General features: G+C 37.2%; 1 protein-coding gene across 1 annotated transcript; it reads left to right on the top strand.

The window, feature by feature from the left end:
* Positions 1 to 10483: 10483 nt before the first annotated feature.
* LOC122052163 (elongation factor 1-alpha-like) lies at positions 10484 to 13867 on the top strand. Its single transcript, XM_042613565.1, has 3 exons — positions 10484 to 10609; positions 12251 to 12717; positions 12822 to 13867. The coding sequence occupies exons 2-3, from the start codon at positions 12256 to 12258 to the stop codon at positions 13701 to 13703; spliced, it is 1344 nt and encodes a 447-aa protein (XP_042469499.1). The 5' UTR covers positions 10484 to 10609; positions 12251 to 12255; the 3' UTR covers positions 13704 to 13867.
* Positions 13868 to 15711: the final 1844 nt, after the last annotated feature.

Genomic DNA, 15711 nt, shown 5'->3' with positions numbered 1-15711 from the left:
ATGATGAAGCACTATAAGGTCTAATTAGCTCAAATAAATAAGGTTCTCCATAATAATACTCGTTGTAGTAATTTGAAACAAAACTATTTTTATCTAAATGTACTTTCACTCTATTCTCAGGAAAAATTATATTTCTATATTTACAATGATTATACGGACAACGTAACTTATCACCATTTATACAGTTTGGATGACGTTTAACAAAGTTCATAAACTCTTTAACTCCATCAAAATATTCTTTAGTAATAAATTCATTTTCTAATTTATTGTGCACCCAAGTTTTATTCATATAGATTGTAACCTAATGAGAAATAAATTTGCAACATTATTAAACATTTAAAACTAAACATGCATATAGTTTAAACTTAAGCTTAATTAAATCATTAAAACCTAATACTATCAATAAATAATCATTCACGATCGATATACCTAAAGCTAGATTGTCTTCAAAGGAAACGCCAAAGCCTACACAAAACAACGGCAAATAGAGAAGCCTGCACATACCAACATTATGAAGTTCGCAATTAAATAGAAGTGTGCACAAATAACAATTAAATATAGAGTTTCATGCTCGCTTAACTGCCCCCCCCCTCCGGGTCGCATGCACGCCTAGCTTGGGATGCATGACTGCCCGACCAAGAACAAGGTGATGATAGGACTAGCGACCTTTCTTTGAGCTCGGGGATGAGCTTGTGTCTAGGGCCAAGCTCGTGGCTGGCTAAGCTGGCAACATGCCAAGAGCAAGCTTGTGGTCGCGACCAAGTTGAGGTCAGCCAAGCTCGTGGCCAAGGTTGACATCATGGCCAAGCCGAGGTCGGCCAAGTTCTTGACTAGGGCTAAGGACGTGGCCCAGCTCGCGATTGGGCTATATCTCACGGTTGAAGATCACATAGGTCGTGGCCGACCTCACAACCTCAACAAAATCCTGCGGTCTCGACTGAAGATGGAAGGGGAGGGAGAGGAGAGGGGAGAAGAAAGATGATTACTTATGTGTTGGAGAGTAGATCACATGCCGGAGAGGATGATGCCAACAATCGGAGAGAGATATGTGAGATAGGGAAAAAATCAAGCTGCAAAATTCTAAATTCGTTGAATTAGTGATGGAAATTTTAATTTCGTCACTAACTAACCACGGAAATTAACGACAGAATTAAATTTTGATTGTCATTTGAGAGACAAAATTAAATAATCGTCGCTAAAATAGTAACAAAAATTTATTTCCATCACTAAATTAAACGACATAATTAAATTTTGATTGTCATTTGAGAGACAAAATTAAATAATCGTTGCTAAAATAGCAACAAGAATTTATTTCCATCACTAAATTAAATAGATTAAATATGATTTTAATTAATAAATATTATAAGGAAATTATAATTTCATCAATAATTCCATTGTATTTGAGAGTTTTCATGTATAGACCATGATACATTTAGACTAAATTTCTTCATCAATATGACTGTGCATGCACATAATATCAGTATTTTTATTTTATTTTGTCTTATTATTCTTTTTATTTTTTATTTTTAAAAATTAATATTTCTCGAATATAAATTTCAAATATATTTCTATACTTATAAACGCATGCATTACTATTTTATGCCTCAAATAAATCTCAAACATATTAAAAATCAATATTATATTTTCAAGCTAGATCAAATTCAAATATCACATATATATTTTTAAATTTAAATTTATATATTAATATTTTTATATTATTTAACTTGATTCGGTTAGTTGACACCTATATATGACTCACGGAGTCACGTTATGTTTCTTTCTGGAGGAAAAAAAATAGCAAGTGATGAAATTATATGTTAAAGTAAGAAATCAACATTTTAGTTTTTTGAGAGTGACTATAAATATTAGTTTTTCGTGAGTGGCGATAAATATTAGTGTTTAGATGGTATGAGACAATGACGTATAATGCTTATATCTATTAAACAAGTCAATCGTTGGAGCGAAATATATATATATATAGTTTTATTTCGCTGCGGAATAAAACTTGCGCACCTTTGCAGACCGCCCTCACGGCACAGTCCGCGTCACCTTTTCTCTCTCTTAGAAAACGCCACAGTCCTCCTGCCTAAGCCCTAACACAATCTCCTCCTCCTTTTTAGCCTTTCTTCTCGCCTCCTTCCTCGCGGGTTCCGCTGCGGAACAAAACAGATCTTCTCCACCTTGCGATCCTTCTCACCTCCGCAAAGGTCGGCTTCCATCCCTCGCGAGATCTGCAACGCTGCCACACAGATCTGCCGCCTCGCCCTTCTTCTCGCCTTCGCAAAGGTCGGCTTCCATCCCTCGCGGGTTCTGCAACGCCGCCGCACATATCTTCTCCACCTCGCCCTTCTTCTCGCCTCTGCAAAGGTCGGCTTCCATCCCTCGCGGGTTCTGCAACGCCGCCCCACACATCTTCTCCACCTCGCCTTCCTCTCGCCTCCGCAAAGGTCGGCTTCCATCCCTCGCGGGTTCTACAACGCCGCCCCACACATCTTCTCCACCTCACCTTCCTCTCGCTTTCGCCGCGAGCATAACAGAAGCCGACGGTCTATCTAGGGTTTCAGGTGCCGCCTCCACTCATCAAACCTAACGAATCTAGGGTTTCTCTCGGCGCGACGAATTTCATTGCAGGTAAAACCCTAGCTATAGCACTCCATCTAGTTTAGTAGCCTTCCGTCGAGTGCATATACAATATCTTCTTTTGTTGAACTGAACAGTCATAGGAATTATAAGAAGTTTTTATAAAATCAATTAACAATATCAGTGTGCATGATCAATGTTTTTATAAGAAGTTTTGATGATTTCTGTTTTTATTTATGATTTTTGTTCTTAGTCTCATTGGCCAAATAATTAAACAGATAAAATTAATTAGCTTCAGACTACCCTTATGCATGATATTATAAAGAATTCTGCACCTAATTGTTTATTTATGGTTTCTGTAGCGCTTTAAGTTGCAATCAAAACTTTGGAATGCTCCATATATTGTCACTTCAATACCATATATATTTTCCATTACTTATGCAAATAGTAATGAGGTTTTAATTGTGGTTTTTATCTAATTATATTTTGTCAATTATAATGTGATGGCGCCAATAAATGGAAGAAAATAGAGTTGATGATCAGGAATACATTCCCCAAGTTTCAGAAGATCAAAAGCCACAAATTGGAATGGAATTCTCATCACTAGAGGATGCATATTCGCTCTACAACCAATATGCACGAGAAGCTGGATTTAGTTCAAGGATGCACACGAGCAAGAAAAATAAGATAACAAATGAAGTAACATGGAAACAAATTGTATGCTTTAAAGAAAGGCATACAGATCTAATGCAGTGGAATAAACATGCAAAAGTTGATCAACTGACAAGGGAAAGAGCACGTGGGTCAGTTAGAACGGGATGTAAGTCAAATATTATATTTGTCAAGAAACAAACTGGACCTAATTGGGTTGTCAGTAATTTTGTAGAAATTCATAATCATCCACTTGCAACTCCATCAAAGGTGCATTTGCTACGCTCACATCGTAATGTTTCTGCTGCAAAGAAAGTTTTAACTCAACAATTTTCAGAGGCAAATGTGCCAACTTGTCAACAAATGCGATTATTAGAGATAGAGTATGGAGGACCTGAGGGTGTAGGTTGCACAGAAAGAGATATTAGAAACTTTGAAAGAAATCTAAGGGATGAACAAAAGGGCATTGATGCTGAAACACTCATCAAGTTTTTTACATCTGAGCAAGAGAAGAATTTGGCTTTTTTCTTTGATTACGAAACTGATTCAGATAACAGATTTAGTAGGTGTTTTTGGGCTGATCATGTATCAAGAAGAGCATATAATGTATTTGGTGATGTAGTGGTATTTGATACGACATATAATACCAACAGATATGGCTTGATTTTGGCACCATTTGTAGGAGTTAATCATCATCATCAAACAATTCTTTTTGGCTGCGGGTTTCTTAGTGATGAGAAAACTGATTCGTTTGTTTGGTTGCTTACAAAATTCTTAGAAGCTATGCCCAAAGGTGTACCAAACATTATCATCACTGACCAGGATCTTGCTATGACAAAAGCTATTGCACAGATTTTCCCTCAAACAATGCATTGATATTATTTGTGGCATATATTGAATAAATTACCAGATAAATTGGACCCCTTGAATTTTCGAAACCACTATCAAAACATAAAGAATGTCATTGCAAATTTTACAACACCTGATGATTTTAAAAAGTCATGGGAAGAAGCTATCAAGTGTGCTAACTTAAGGAATAATGATTGGTTGTCTTTGATGTATGAACTGCGACATAGATGAGTGCCAATATATTTTAGCCATATATTTTGTGTTGGAATGTCAAGTAGTCAAAGATCCGAAGGCTCACATGCATTTTTCAATAGATATGTCTCAAATAAGAACTCATTGATGGATTTTATCACCCGTTTTAATAGAGCACTAAGACACCAAAGACACAATGAGTTGGTTGCATACCATATTGATATGAATGAGCATCCTAAGATTAATACAAACTGGCCAATGGAAACTCAAATGGTTAAGGTGTACACAAAAAAGAAATGACTTGAATTTCAAAGTGAGATGACCGAGAGTCATGGTTATTACGTGCAACATGCATTTATAGGTGTTGATTCAGTGGTTTACCATGTGATGAAATTTCAAAGTTTTTCTTCCTCCAAATCAAGGGTGCTCACGCATGATAAATAAAGGGATTACATATCGTGTAGTTGCACAAAATTTGAGTTCGAGGGCATTCCATGCAGGCATATGTTAGCTTTTTTTCGTATCAACCAAGTGTTTCATTTGCCTGATACATATATACTTAAGCGATGGACAAGAGATGTAAAAGTTGGAGCAGTATATGGTTTGGGTGAGCAAAATGTGATCGATGATCCAGATCCAGAAAAGTTTTTGATGTCGAGACACTCAAGGTTATCCTATAAAGCTTCAGTATTAATTGATGATGCATCTTTGACTAATGAGGGAACAACCTTCTTGGATGAACAATTTGATTGTATCTATAATAAAATTCAAGAGTTGAACATTAGTAGAGCATGCAGTGATAGAAGTCAAAGGAAGAAATCCATGGATGAGGGTCTTGGTATTATCGATCCTTCTTTGGTTAGAATAAAGGGATGTGGGAAGAGATTGAAATCAGCGAAGGAGAAATCAACCACAAATTCCAGGCTATGTCATGGATGTGGACATCGAGGAGTGTCACATGACAAGCGTAATTGTCCAAATTTATAGCAAGAGTAAGTGTCGATTAATTCTGTATTTATATTATAATTTTACTTGCAAGAACAGATGAATTTTATTATATTTTATAAATATGACACTATGTTAACTATCAGGTCAACTCAAGATAATTATCATAACAGCGTTGACGATACATATGAACCAGATTTGGCATCTATATCTGGTACTATCAAAGTTTTTTCTGTTGAATTATAGTGATTTATTGAGAAAATGTAATTAATAATTATTTTTATTGTTACAGGTTCTAATAACATGCGTTAGAATGCTAACTATGGTTGGTATTCATCTATTTGCTTTGTTAGTATGTTTGATTGGTTTATTGTGTTTATTATATTGAGGTGTTTGCTTATTGTGATTTAGTGTCATTGGAAACAGTATGTATAGGTTTGAGTCTTTATGTGATTGTAGATTGACTTTTTAGTGTGGGTTTAAAATTTTGATATTTGATAGTTGCTACTTTTTTACTTGCTGTAAATTATTTCATTCGTGAATGATTTATCCATTCACCATTGTCAAAAGTAGTAATGTAGCACAACACACAAAATGTAGTGAATGTAGCACAGCGCACAAACCAAATTTGATAGCTTTGAGTCATAATGTGATTGTAGCACAGTACACAAAATCTACACAACCAATTAGAAAAGTAGTAAATGCTATATTTTGTTATATTTTACAATCCTAAACATCATATTGTTGCATAAGATAACCTCACAAAGTTCAACTTCTTAACTTGATAGATCAAACAAATTTAGCTTCATGGATATCATATTATTTATTTCTTAGATTGTTAATTTGATTCACATACTGTTTTAATTTTTTATTTTATGTTGTGGTATCATATTTTTTATCATTCACATACTGTTTATACTGCGTGGATATCTTGGTTGGAAACTATTCTCTTACTCTTCTCAGCATGGTGTTCAAGTGCTTGAAAAGTTTTCCAGATCAAATTTTTGTAAGAGGCACAGAAGATGGCAGTTTGGTACTTGAATTTGTAATGGTGTTCAATTTCTATTGCTTCTTTTTTAAACCATGCAGGAGCTGTATTCCTCATTGATGTATTATCTGACATTATAAACTATTCACTTACTCTTCTGTTCTAATGACTATATGTATTTACTTGTGGATGCTGGATGCAGTTCATGTATTTACTCTTCTCTTCTTTTTTTTCTTAATTCATCGTATTCTTGTTGTTGGATGTTCTGTAGCAGAATGTCAAAAGGAGAAGTATTCTTGTTGTTGTTGAATGTCAAAACCATGTCAGAAGTAGAACTATTATTGAAAAAATTATCGTTGGATGTTCTGTAAATTAGCTCCAGGAATCTTCTTGTTGAAAAGAATGCAAGTTGAAAATAATGATAATACATAATTTTGAAAAGAATGCCAGTTCTATAAAGAATGCCAGGGAATCTTCTGTAAATATTAATTTTTAATATTTTTCAAAACATTTATCATAATTTGTTTTCCTTTTAATAAATATGATAATACATAATTAATTATATAATTTGTGATGTTTTGACAAATAAAATAATTGCCACGATCAACTCCAGCATAATGTTCTGTTCATTTTCAGAACATTGACCACCACTATTATTGCATGCTGCACGTAGTGGAGCAATTCAATTCGACAACCCATTTAGAGCTAAATATGTATACGACAACATAAAGAAGATAGGTGTCTCCCACTTTGGCTATGACAACACAAAGATCTTGGACACTTAATTAGGGGATCTAAATGTAAAAAATGTGAAGACCATACAATTTCTTCTCCTGTTAGCACAATCTTGTACTGAAACACAGTAAACAAAATATAAGAGTTAGTGTAACACCTCAAAGCAGGCAAATCAGATCCAGACGAAGTATCAGGAACTTCTTCGTATAACTCAGTACTCTGTCTAGATGGAGGATACAAGCTCAAGGAGTCTTTTTGTGGACTAAATATGTATAGAGCTACTCAAAACAATTGATCCATTACAACTTATAAAATATAAACAAAATACAAGTAAATGCCTCTAATTTCCCATCTCACAACATTGAACCAATGGTTAAGCTTCAATGGAAAATCATAATGGCGCCCGACCCATTTAGAATGTTAATGGAGTTATGAAATACAAATACTAAGGATATAAAACTAATATCCATCCATAAACAAAAAAAAAAATCAAATGTCGCATCATCCGTCATTACATTTCTGTATCATTACAACACTAGCATCACTTAACTAGACCAACCAACAAACAAAAAAAGTATATAGCCAAAAGAAATAAGTTCACTATCACTAATATCCAGACCATAAGCGGTACATTCCAATTTCTCATATTATGTCCAGGATAAGCAATGTGTTCACTTCCTACTCTTGACTCCACTCTTGGCAACATCCTAAAATGTATATTATTGGTGTCTACATTTAGTCCAGTATCGGACCTCACCCACTTTAACCATCCATGCTGCCTACATCCATAATATAATCTTCCTGGGTTCTTGATCGATCTTGAGACTAGCACAAATGCTGTTAATCCGCAATCCCTGCATCGTACAATTTCATATTTGGTATGGTTGATGCTACTGTTACTTGATGATGTCATTCAATAACAACCTAAAAGTAAAATTTAACAAAATTATGTTAAATAATAGCAGTTTGAATAAGTAATGAAAAATATAGATGGTATTCAAGTGACAATATATGGAGCATTCAAAAGAAATGATTGCAACTTAAAGCGCTACAAGAATATAACTATAGAAAGATTTGTATATGCACTGTTTAGACAAGAACAAATCATTAGTAAACATATTGCACTTCTTAATCACACTTATGCAAACAGCTATTAAACCCTCCTCTTTAGTAGGTGCACACCATCCATTGACACAATCCTACACTTTAAAGGTTGACTGCGTTTAATAGTAAGTTTCATGATCCATGTTGAATTAGTATCTCAAATATTAGATATAACCGAAATAAGGATATCATTTGAATGACATGCCTAGATATCATGAATTATTAGGCGTCAAAATTGGGATAAGCTCTGAGAATGGAAGTAGCCTTGAAACAACTAACAGATAGATGTTTTTTTGTTTTGTATTAGCATATCACTTTCTCTTTGACTCCTCATACTAAAGGAAGCATATTTGGATGATACATAGCCAATTTGACTCCTCAGTTATTTGCCCATTGTGATTAAGAACAGAGAACATAAATAAAAACAGAAACCATCAAAAATTGTATATGCACTTCTTAATCACACTGATACTGCAAATTACAACATAAATAGACACCGAAACAAATCACAGATTCTTGTTAATTGATGTCACATTGATCATGCACTTCTCGGCGTTGCTACAGATTCAAACCCAAAACCATAAATAAAAATAGAAACAATAACATTTTTAAAAATGAGGTTTTACCTGTAATGAAATTTATCACGCCGAGAGAAACCCTAGATTCGTTGGGTTTGATGAGTGGAGGCGGCGCCTGAAACCCTAGATAGATCGTCGGCTTCTGTTATGCTCGCGGCGAAAGCGAGAGGAAGGTGAGGTGGAGAAGATGTGTGGGGCGGTGTTGCAGAACCCGCGAGGGATGGAAGCCGACCTTTGCGGAGGCGAGAGGAAGGCGAGGTGGAGAAGATGTGTGGGGCGGCATTGCAGAACCCGCGAGGGATGGAAGCCGACCTTTGCGGAGGTGAGAAGAAGGGCGAGGTGGAGAAGATCTGTGCAGCGGCGTTGCAGAACTCGCGAGGGTTGGAAGCCGACCTTTGCGGATGCGAGAAGAAGGGCGAGGCGGCAGATCTGTGCGGCGGCGTTGCAGATCTCGCGAGCGATGGAAGCCGACCTTTGCGGAGGCGAGAAGGATCGCGAGGTGGAGAAGATCTGTTTTGTTCCGCAGCGGAATCCGCGAGGAAGGATGCGAGAAGAAAGGCTGAAAAGGAGGAGTAGATTGCATTAGGGCTTAGGCAGGAGGACTGTGGCGTTTTCTAAGGGTGAGAAAAGGTGACGCGGACGGTGCCACGAGGGCGGTCCGCAAAGGTGCACAAGTTTTGTTCCGCAGCGGAACAATATATATATATATATATATATATATATATATATATATATATATATATATATATATATATATATATATATATATATCGAGGAATGCTCTCGTACGATGCATTCCTTTCTGTTTGATGCGGTAGAAATGATTTGGCATTTCACGTTAAAACCTTAAAGAAAAAAATGGTGGCATCATCCTCTCTTCTCATCTTTTCGCCAACCTCGCCAAACCATCGACTGTTACATGACTGCCGACCTTCCGCTGGACGCCCGACCACCACTGGCTGGATCGTGGTCAGATTCCGACCGGAATTCGACCGTTTCGTGGCCAGAATCGGCTATGACGCTAGCAGACGCAGCGCTGCCGATTCTGGCCACGATCCGGCCGGAATCCGATCGCGACCATATTTCGACCGGATTGCGATCGGATTCCGGCCAGATGGTGGTCGTAATTCGACCGTTTCATGGCCAAAATCGGCCGCAACGCTAGCAGGCGCAGCAATGCCGATTCTAGCCGCGATTCGGCAGGAATCCGGTCGCGATCGGATTCCGGCCGGATCACGACTGGATTCAGGCCGGATCCGTGGTTAGAATTAGCAGCGCTGCGTCTGCTAGCGGCGCGACAGATTTTGGCCACGAAACTGCCGGATTCCGGCCGCCATCTGGCCGGAATCCGACCGCAATTCGACCGAAATTCGACCATGATCCGATTGTGATCCGGCTGAGGGGTGATCCGCCAGTGTCTTGTGAAGGTCAGCGACAACCGATGGGAGAGGTGGAGAAATGGTTGTGCGACTGCGGTAGTGATTTTTCCTTTTATTTTATTTTTTTCTTACGTGGCGCGTCCAACTCATCATAGCCGCATCAAACCGCAAGGACCAAACTACAGGCGAACGGTTTTGTATATTAGGAATGTTCTCCTGCCATGCATTCCTTATGGTTTTGTATATATATATATATATATATATATATATATATATAAATAAAGGGTTTAGTATCGCAGAAATAGTTCATAATTGCCAAATTTGCAATCCATCTCGACAACGTATTTAGGCCCAATTAAATGGGCCCATTTTCTTAAAATGGGGTTTTGGGCTCACAAAGTTATTGCTTCATTGTTTAAACAGCGCGTACGGTAGATTACCCGTCCGATCACATCATAATAACCGTCATATTGCAATCCGACGGGCATAATAGAAACCCTAAGTGGGTCGCCAGACGTCCCCGTCTATAAATTTGACGAGACGGCAAATTCCGCAAGCACTTCGCTCGTCTCTATTGTTGCGGCTCCTCCTCTCGAGATCTTTATTGGGTGAGATCTCGCTCATCTTTTTTACTAGTGATTCGTTTTGGTGATTATCTTTTAGTTGTTATCATGTCTTTAGCATGTCGATCGAAATCACTCCGTCTTGTTTGAAATATCGTGCAATGATTTGGTTCGTTTGTTTATGCTTCTTCGTATTTTGATCTGTAGATGTTTCATTATCTGTCTGTTGCTTTGTCGTTATGGGAGTTTTGCGCATTGCGGACCTCCGATTGGTGATCAGGATTGGAATTATAGAATCTAGATCTTGTTTATCTAGCTATAATTTTATTATTGCTGTAGTTTGGATGCTGTTTGTCTCGTTTTCATTGTAAAAAATGATACCTTTGTCTATGGAATATCACAGATCGAGGAAAGCTGATGTTTTTATCTTTACTCAGCTGCTCGTTCTTTTAACTTAACTACTCGATGTTCATATGCTGATGGTTTCTAATGTTGGAATACCGTGAAAGTCATAAGTTTGCATGGTATTTTATTATTTTTGTAGTTCGGATGATTCTTAGTCTCCTTGTAATTATCAAAACTGATATCTTTTTCAATGGTATTATTTACTTGGCTGCATTGTCTGGTGTTTTAATCCTTGATCCACATGTCTTGATGGTTTTTAATGCCGGAATTGCTGTGAAAGTCTGTAGTCCTAAATTATTCACGTCTGTATGGACATATAGCTGGTTGTGTCTTAGGTTAAAAAAAGAAAGTAAGATGTCTTTCTAAGAATTTGACAGCTAGTCTATTTCTGTTGGTTGTGCCTCTATTTTCAGCTTCAAGGTTTCCAGTTTAATGTTTCTTTGTGGCTTTGTCCTGGAGGCATATATTGATAATATAGGGGATTTTCATGTTTAGAGTTTGTTTCTGGTTGACTCAGGATATCATTTCCCCTTATATGTTTACAGCAATATGTCCTATGGAACAGTAAAATGGCATTTATACATGCTTATATATATATTGAAATTTTTTTGTGTAATTATTGGACCTCCATAGATCAAAGAGGTCATTTGCTTGTACGATCTCTGTTTGCTTTGCCTCTCCTTCAGCTGCAAGGTTTCCATTTTATTCTTCCTTTGTGGCTTTGTTCTGGAGGCATATATTAAGAATACAGAGAATTATCATGTTTTGAGTTTGTTTTCTGGTAGGCTCAGGATATCATTATTCCTTACCTGGTTACAGGAATATGCAATTTTTGAACACAACCACGATATGTATATTATTTTGGACTGTTTATTTTGGAGTTTAAATATTTTGCCACCCCCTTCTTGTTACAAAGTGAATTGCTACATAGCTAGTATACACAATTTGCTAAGACTTTGATGTATAATCATTAATTCTGTAATTGTATTCTATGAAACTAGGGAAAGATGTTCTTTTAGAATTTATTTGCTAATTTAATTTCTGTTAGCTTTCCTTCTACTTTCGGATAAAGAGGTTTCAAATTTAGTGTTTCAATGCATTTATAGGAAATATTGGGCACTTTTTCACTATTTGAGTTCATTTTGGGTTGGCTCAGGTGATCTTTACCCTTGCATATTTACAAGAATATTTCAATTAAATTCTTGCATTTAACATGCTTTAGATGTTTTGATGCTTTTTGTTTAATTTATTATTCACGACTCCTTATTTGGTCTCTTCTAGAAATTATGGGCAAGGAAAAGGTTCATATAAGCATTGTGGTCATTGGCCATGTCGATTCTGGTAAATCGACCACCACTGGTCATCTCATTTACAAGCTTGGAGGCATTGACAAGCGTGTAATTGAGAGGTTTGAGAAAGAAGCAGCTGAGATGAATAAAAGATCTTTCAAATATGCTTGGGTTCTTGACAAGCTTAAGGCTGAGCGTGAGCGTGGTATCACCATTGATATTGCTCTTTGGAAGTTCGAGACCACAAAGTACTACTGCACTGTCATTGATGCACCTGGGCACCGTGACTTTATCAAGAACATGATCACTGGAACCTCTCAGGCTGATTGTGCAGTTCTCATTATTGATTCAACCACTGGTGGTTTTGAGGCAGGTATTTCAAAGGATGGCCAAACACGAGAACATGCTCTTCTTGCTTTCACTCTTGGTGTTAAACAGATGATTTGCTGCTGCAACAAGGTGATCAATAAATCTCTAAATTAGTTGAATTCTTCATTGTGTTGCGATGGTGAACTAGATTCTTTTTCATTTAATATTCTCTTTGGTTTTTTACTTTGTTTTAGATGGATGCCACTACCCCAAAGTACTCCAAGGCTCGATATGATGAAATCGTTAAGGAGGTCTCTTCTTACCTCAAGAAAGTTGGTTATAATCCTGACAAGATCCCATTCGTTCCCATTTCTGGTTTCGAAGGCGATAACATGATTGAGAGGTCGACCAACTTGGACTGGTACAAGGGTCCAACCCTTCTCGAGGCCCTTGACTTGGTTAATGAGCCAAAGAGGCCTACGGACAAACCCCTTCGCCTTCCACTACAGGATGTCTACAAGATCGGAGGCATTGGGACTGTTCCAGTAGGGCGTGTGGAGACTGGTGTCCTCAAGCCTGGTATGGTTGTCACTTTCGGTCCAACCGGTCTCACCACTGAAGTCAAGTCTGTGGAAATGCACCATGAGGCTCTACAAGAGGCTCTTCCTGGCGACAATGTTGGGTTCAATGTTAAGAACGTTGCAGTCAAGGATCTCAAGCGAGGCTTTGTTGCTTCCAACTCCAAGGATGATCCTGCAAAGGAGGCAGCTAATTTTACATCTCAGGTCATCATCATGAACCACCCTGGCCAGATTGGCAATGGATATGCCCCCGTCCTCGATTGCCACACCTCCCATATAGCTGTCAAGTTTGCTGAAATTCTTACCAAGATTGACAGGCGCTCCGGCAAGGAACTCGAGAAGGAGCCCAAGTTCCTCAAGAACGGTGATGCTGGATTCATCAAGATGATTCCCACCAAACAAATGGTAGTTGAGACCTTCTCTGAGTACCCGCCTCTCGGTCGTTTTGCTGTGAGGGACATGAGACAGACTGTGGCTGTCGGTGTCATCAAGAGTGTCGAGAAGAAGGATCCAACCGGTGCCAAGGTCACAAAGGCAGCCGCCAAGAAGAAATGAGCTGCTTCATTGAACCATCCTTCACTATATTCTTAGTTGCTTTTCTCGTCTGGTGGTAAGTGTTGATCGAGCATTTGCATGGCATTCTGAAGGGATTGAACTTAATTTATATTTTGTTGTCTACAAGATTTTGAAGCACCATTATTATTACTTTTCATGAGTCACTGCATTTATGGATCATGTGTTTAGTTAGTAGTCATAAAATTATCTTTTGTTTTTTAATATGTTTTTTTTTAAAAAAAAATAGGACGGGCAACTTTAAAATTCTGAAAATTGAAGTGTAGGGCAACTTTAATATGTTTATTTGGCTTCCAAGGATTTATGTTTGGAATGTGCTTCCCCCTTTCTTACTCTTCTTGGAAGGCCTGCCTGAAGCCCCGAGGCTCTAATAGTTAACGGGACGGAGGATTTGAGATAATATATTTAATGATAATTTATCAAAAATATAATTTATTTAATAATAAAATTATATATACACTAAAATTTATCATTAAACATACAAAATTGATCAAAATATATATCGTGTTATATGATTTATCACAGTAAAATATGACAATATTAATGTTAAATAATAAAAAATTAAGTACCAAACCATGTGAACTTTAATTTCCTAAATGGATATATGTAAGCAATTTAAATAATAAATTCATGCAATTATTTTTTTTATATTTATAAATTTTTTTTATTTTTTATATAAATAATAATAATAATCTTAAACCTTTGTGTTGATAAAAGACGAATACGCTCCTAGCGTCCCCACCAATCTATTTCAAGACCAACACATAAGGGACTAACACATAAGAGACTACTAGCCTTATTTTTTTTTATTTTTTATTATGGGCGGCTACTAGTCTTTGGAATAGTGATTAATACATAAGGGAGACATTTATCTCGATTTTATAGAGATTCGAATCTCAGACCTCATAATGATAACATCTTATACGTTAGCCACTAGACCCAACATCTTATACGTTAGCCACTAGACCCATCTGAAGGGACTCCGTGAACAATAAATCGGACTATAATCGATAATTTCAAACAGTTAAACTTTCGAACAACAGGCAAGTCAACAATAGTTGATGTATAAAAATAATTAACACAAATCAACTTAAACCCTAACAAGCTTAATTGTGAATAATTTATAAACAATTTTATCCAGTAATTTATCTCATATTTAAATTACTATTTAATTTCGTTATTATATATTTCCAAGCCGAGCTCCTTCTGCTTATCTTAGTTTGTATATCTGCTCGTCCACTCGAACTTATATTACCGAGTGAGTTATGTTTATGCTCGATCAGGTTTCTACGACCGAGTGTGTTATATTTATATTATGTTTATGTCCAATCGGGCTTCACCTATTGAGTTGTGTTGAGCCTTATGATATGCAATCAATTTTCGTTTGACCAGCTGCAGAGATTGCTTAGGAATGCACACCTTTAAGCTTGGTTGGGCTTTGTATTCTCGGTCGAGCTTATATTCTTGGTCGTGATTTCATGCTCGACCGAGGCTTTGCTACCGGGTATAAGTGCGTGTGCTAATATTTCACTCATTTTGGTTCGTCCGACGCTCTATGCTCGATCGAGCTTTGCCTGCCGAGCATATCTACTTGCGTCGTGCACTCAGTCAGTTTTACCCCGGTCGGTTCTACATTTTTTACCGAGATTTTCTGACCGAGCGCATTTACCTTACCCGGGATTCTCTACTTCTTTCTTCTACTTATATCCCCTTTCACATTATTGTACGGGATCCGCTTCTTATAACCCATATCACTAGCCTCCCCCTCAAGTCTAGTCCAAGGAGGTGTGTCCGACTGACTAGACCTAAGTTTACTTTTGTCTTTTTGCTAAATATTGATTTTTCCTAAACCCTTCATATTTATGACAGTGATCTCGTGATCCCTGCTACAATGATCCTGTGATTCCTGATACAATGATCCCGTGACCCCTGCTACAATGATCCCGTGATACCTCCAACAATTTAAATAAGTGTGTGATCCTACCTTATA

This window comes from Zingiber officinale, chromosome 3A (assembly GCF_018446385.1).
Source record: "Zingiber officinale cultivar Zhangliang chromosome 3A, Zo_v1.1, whole genome shotgun sequence".
Classification (NCBI taxonomy): domain Eukaryota; kingdom Viridiplantae; phylum Streptophyta; class Magnoliopsida; order Zingiberales; family Zingiberaceae; genus Zingiber; species Zingiber officinale.
This window is presented reverse-complemented; position numbering and strand designations above follow the sequence as displayed.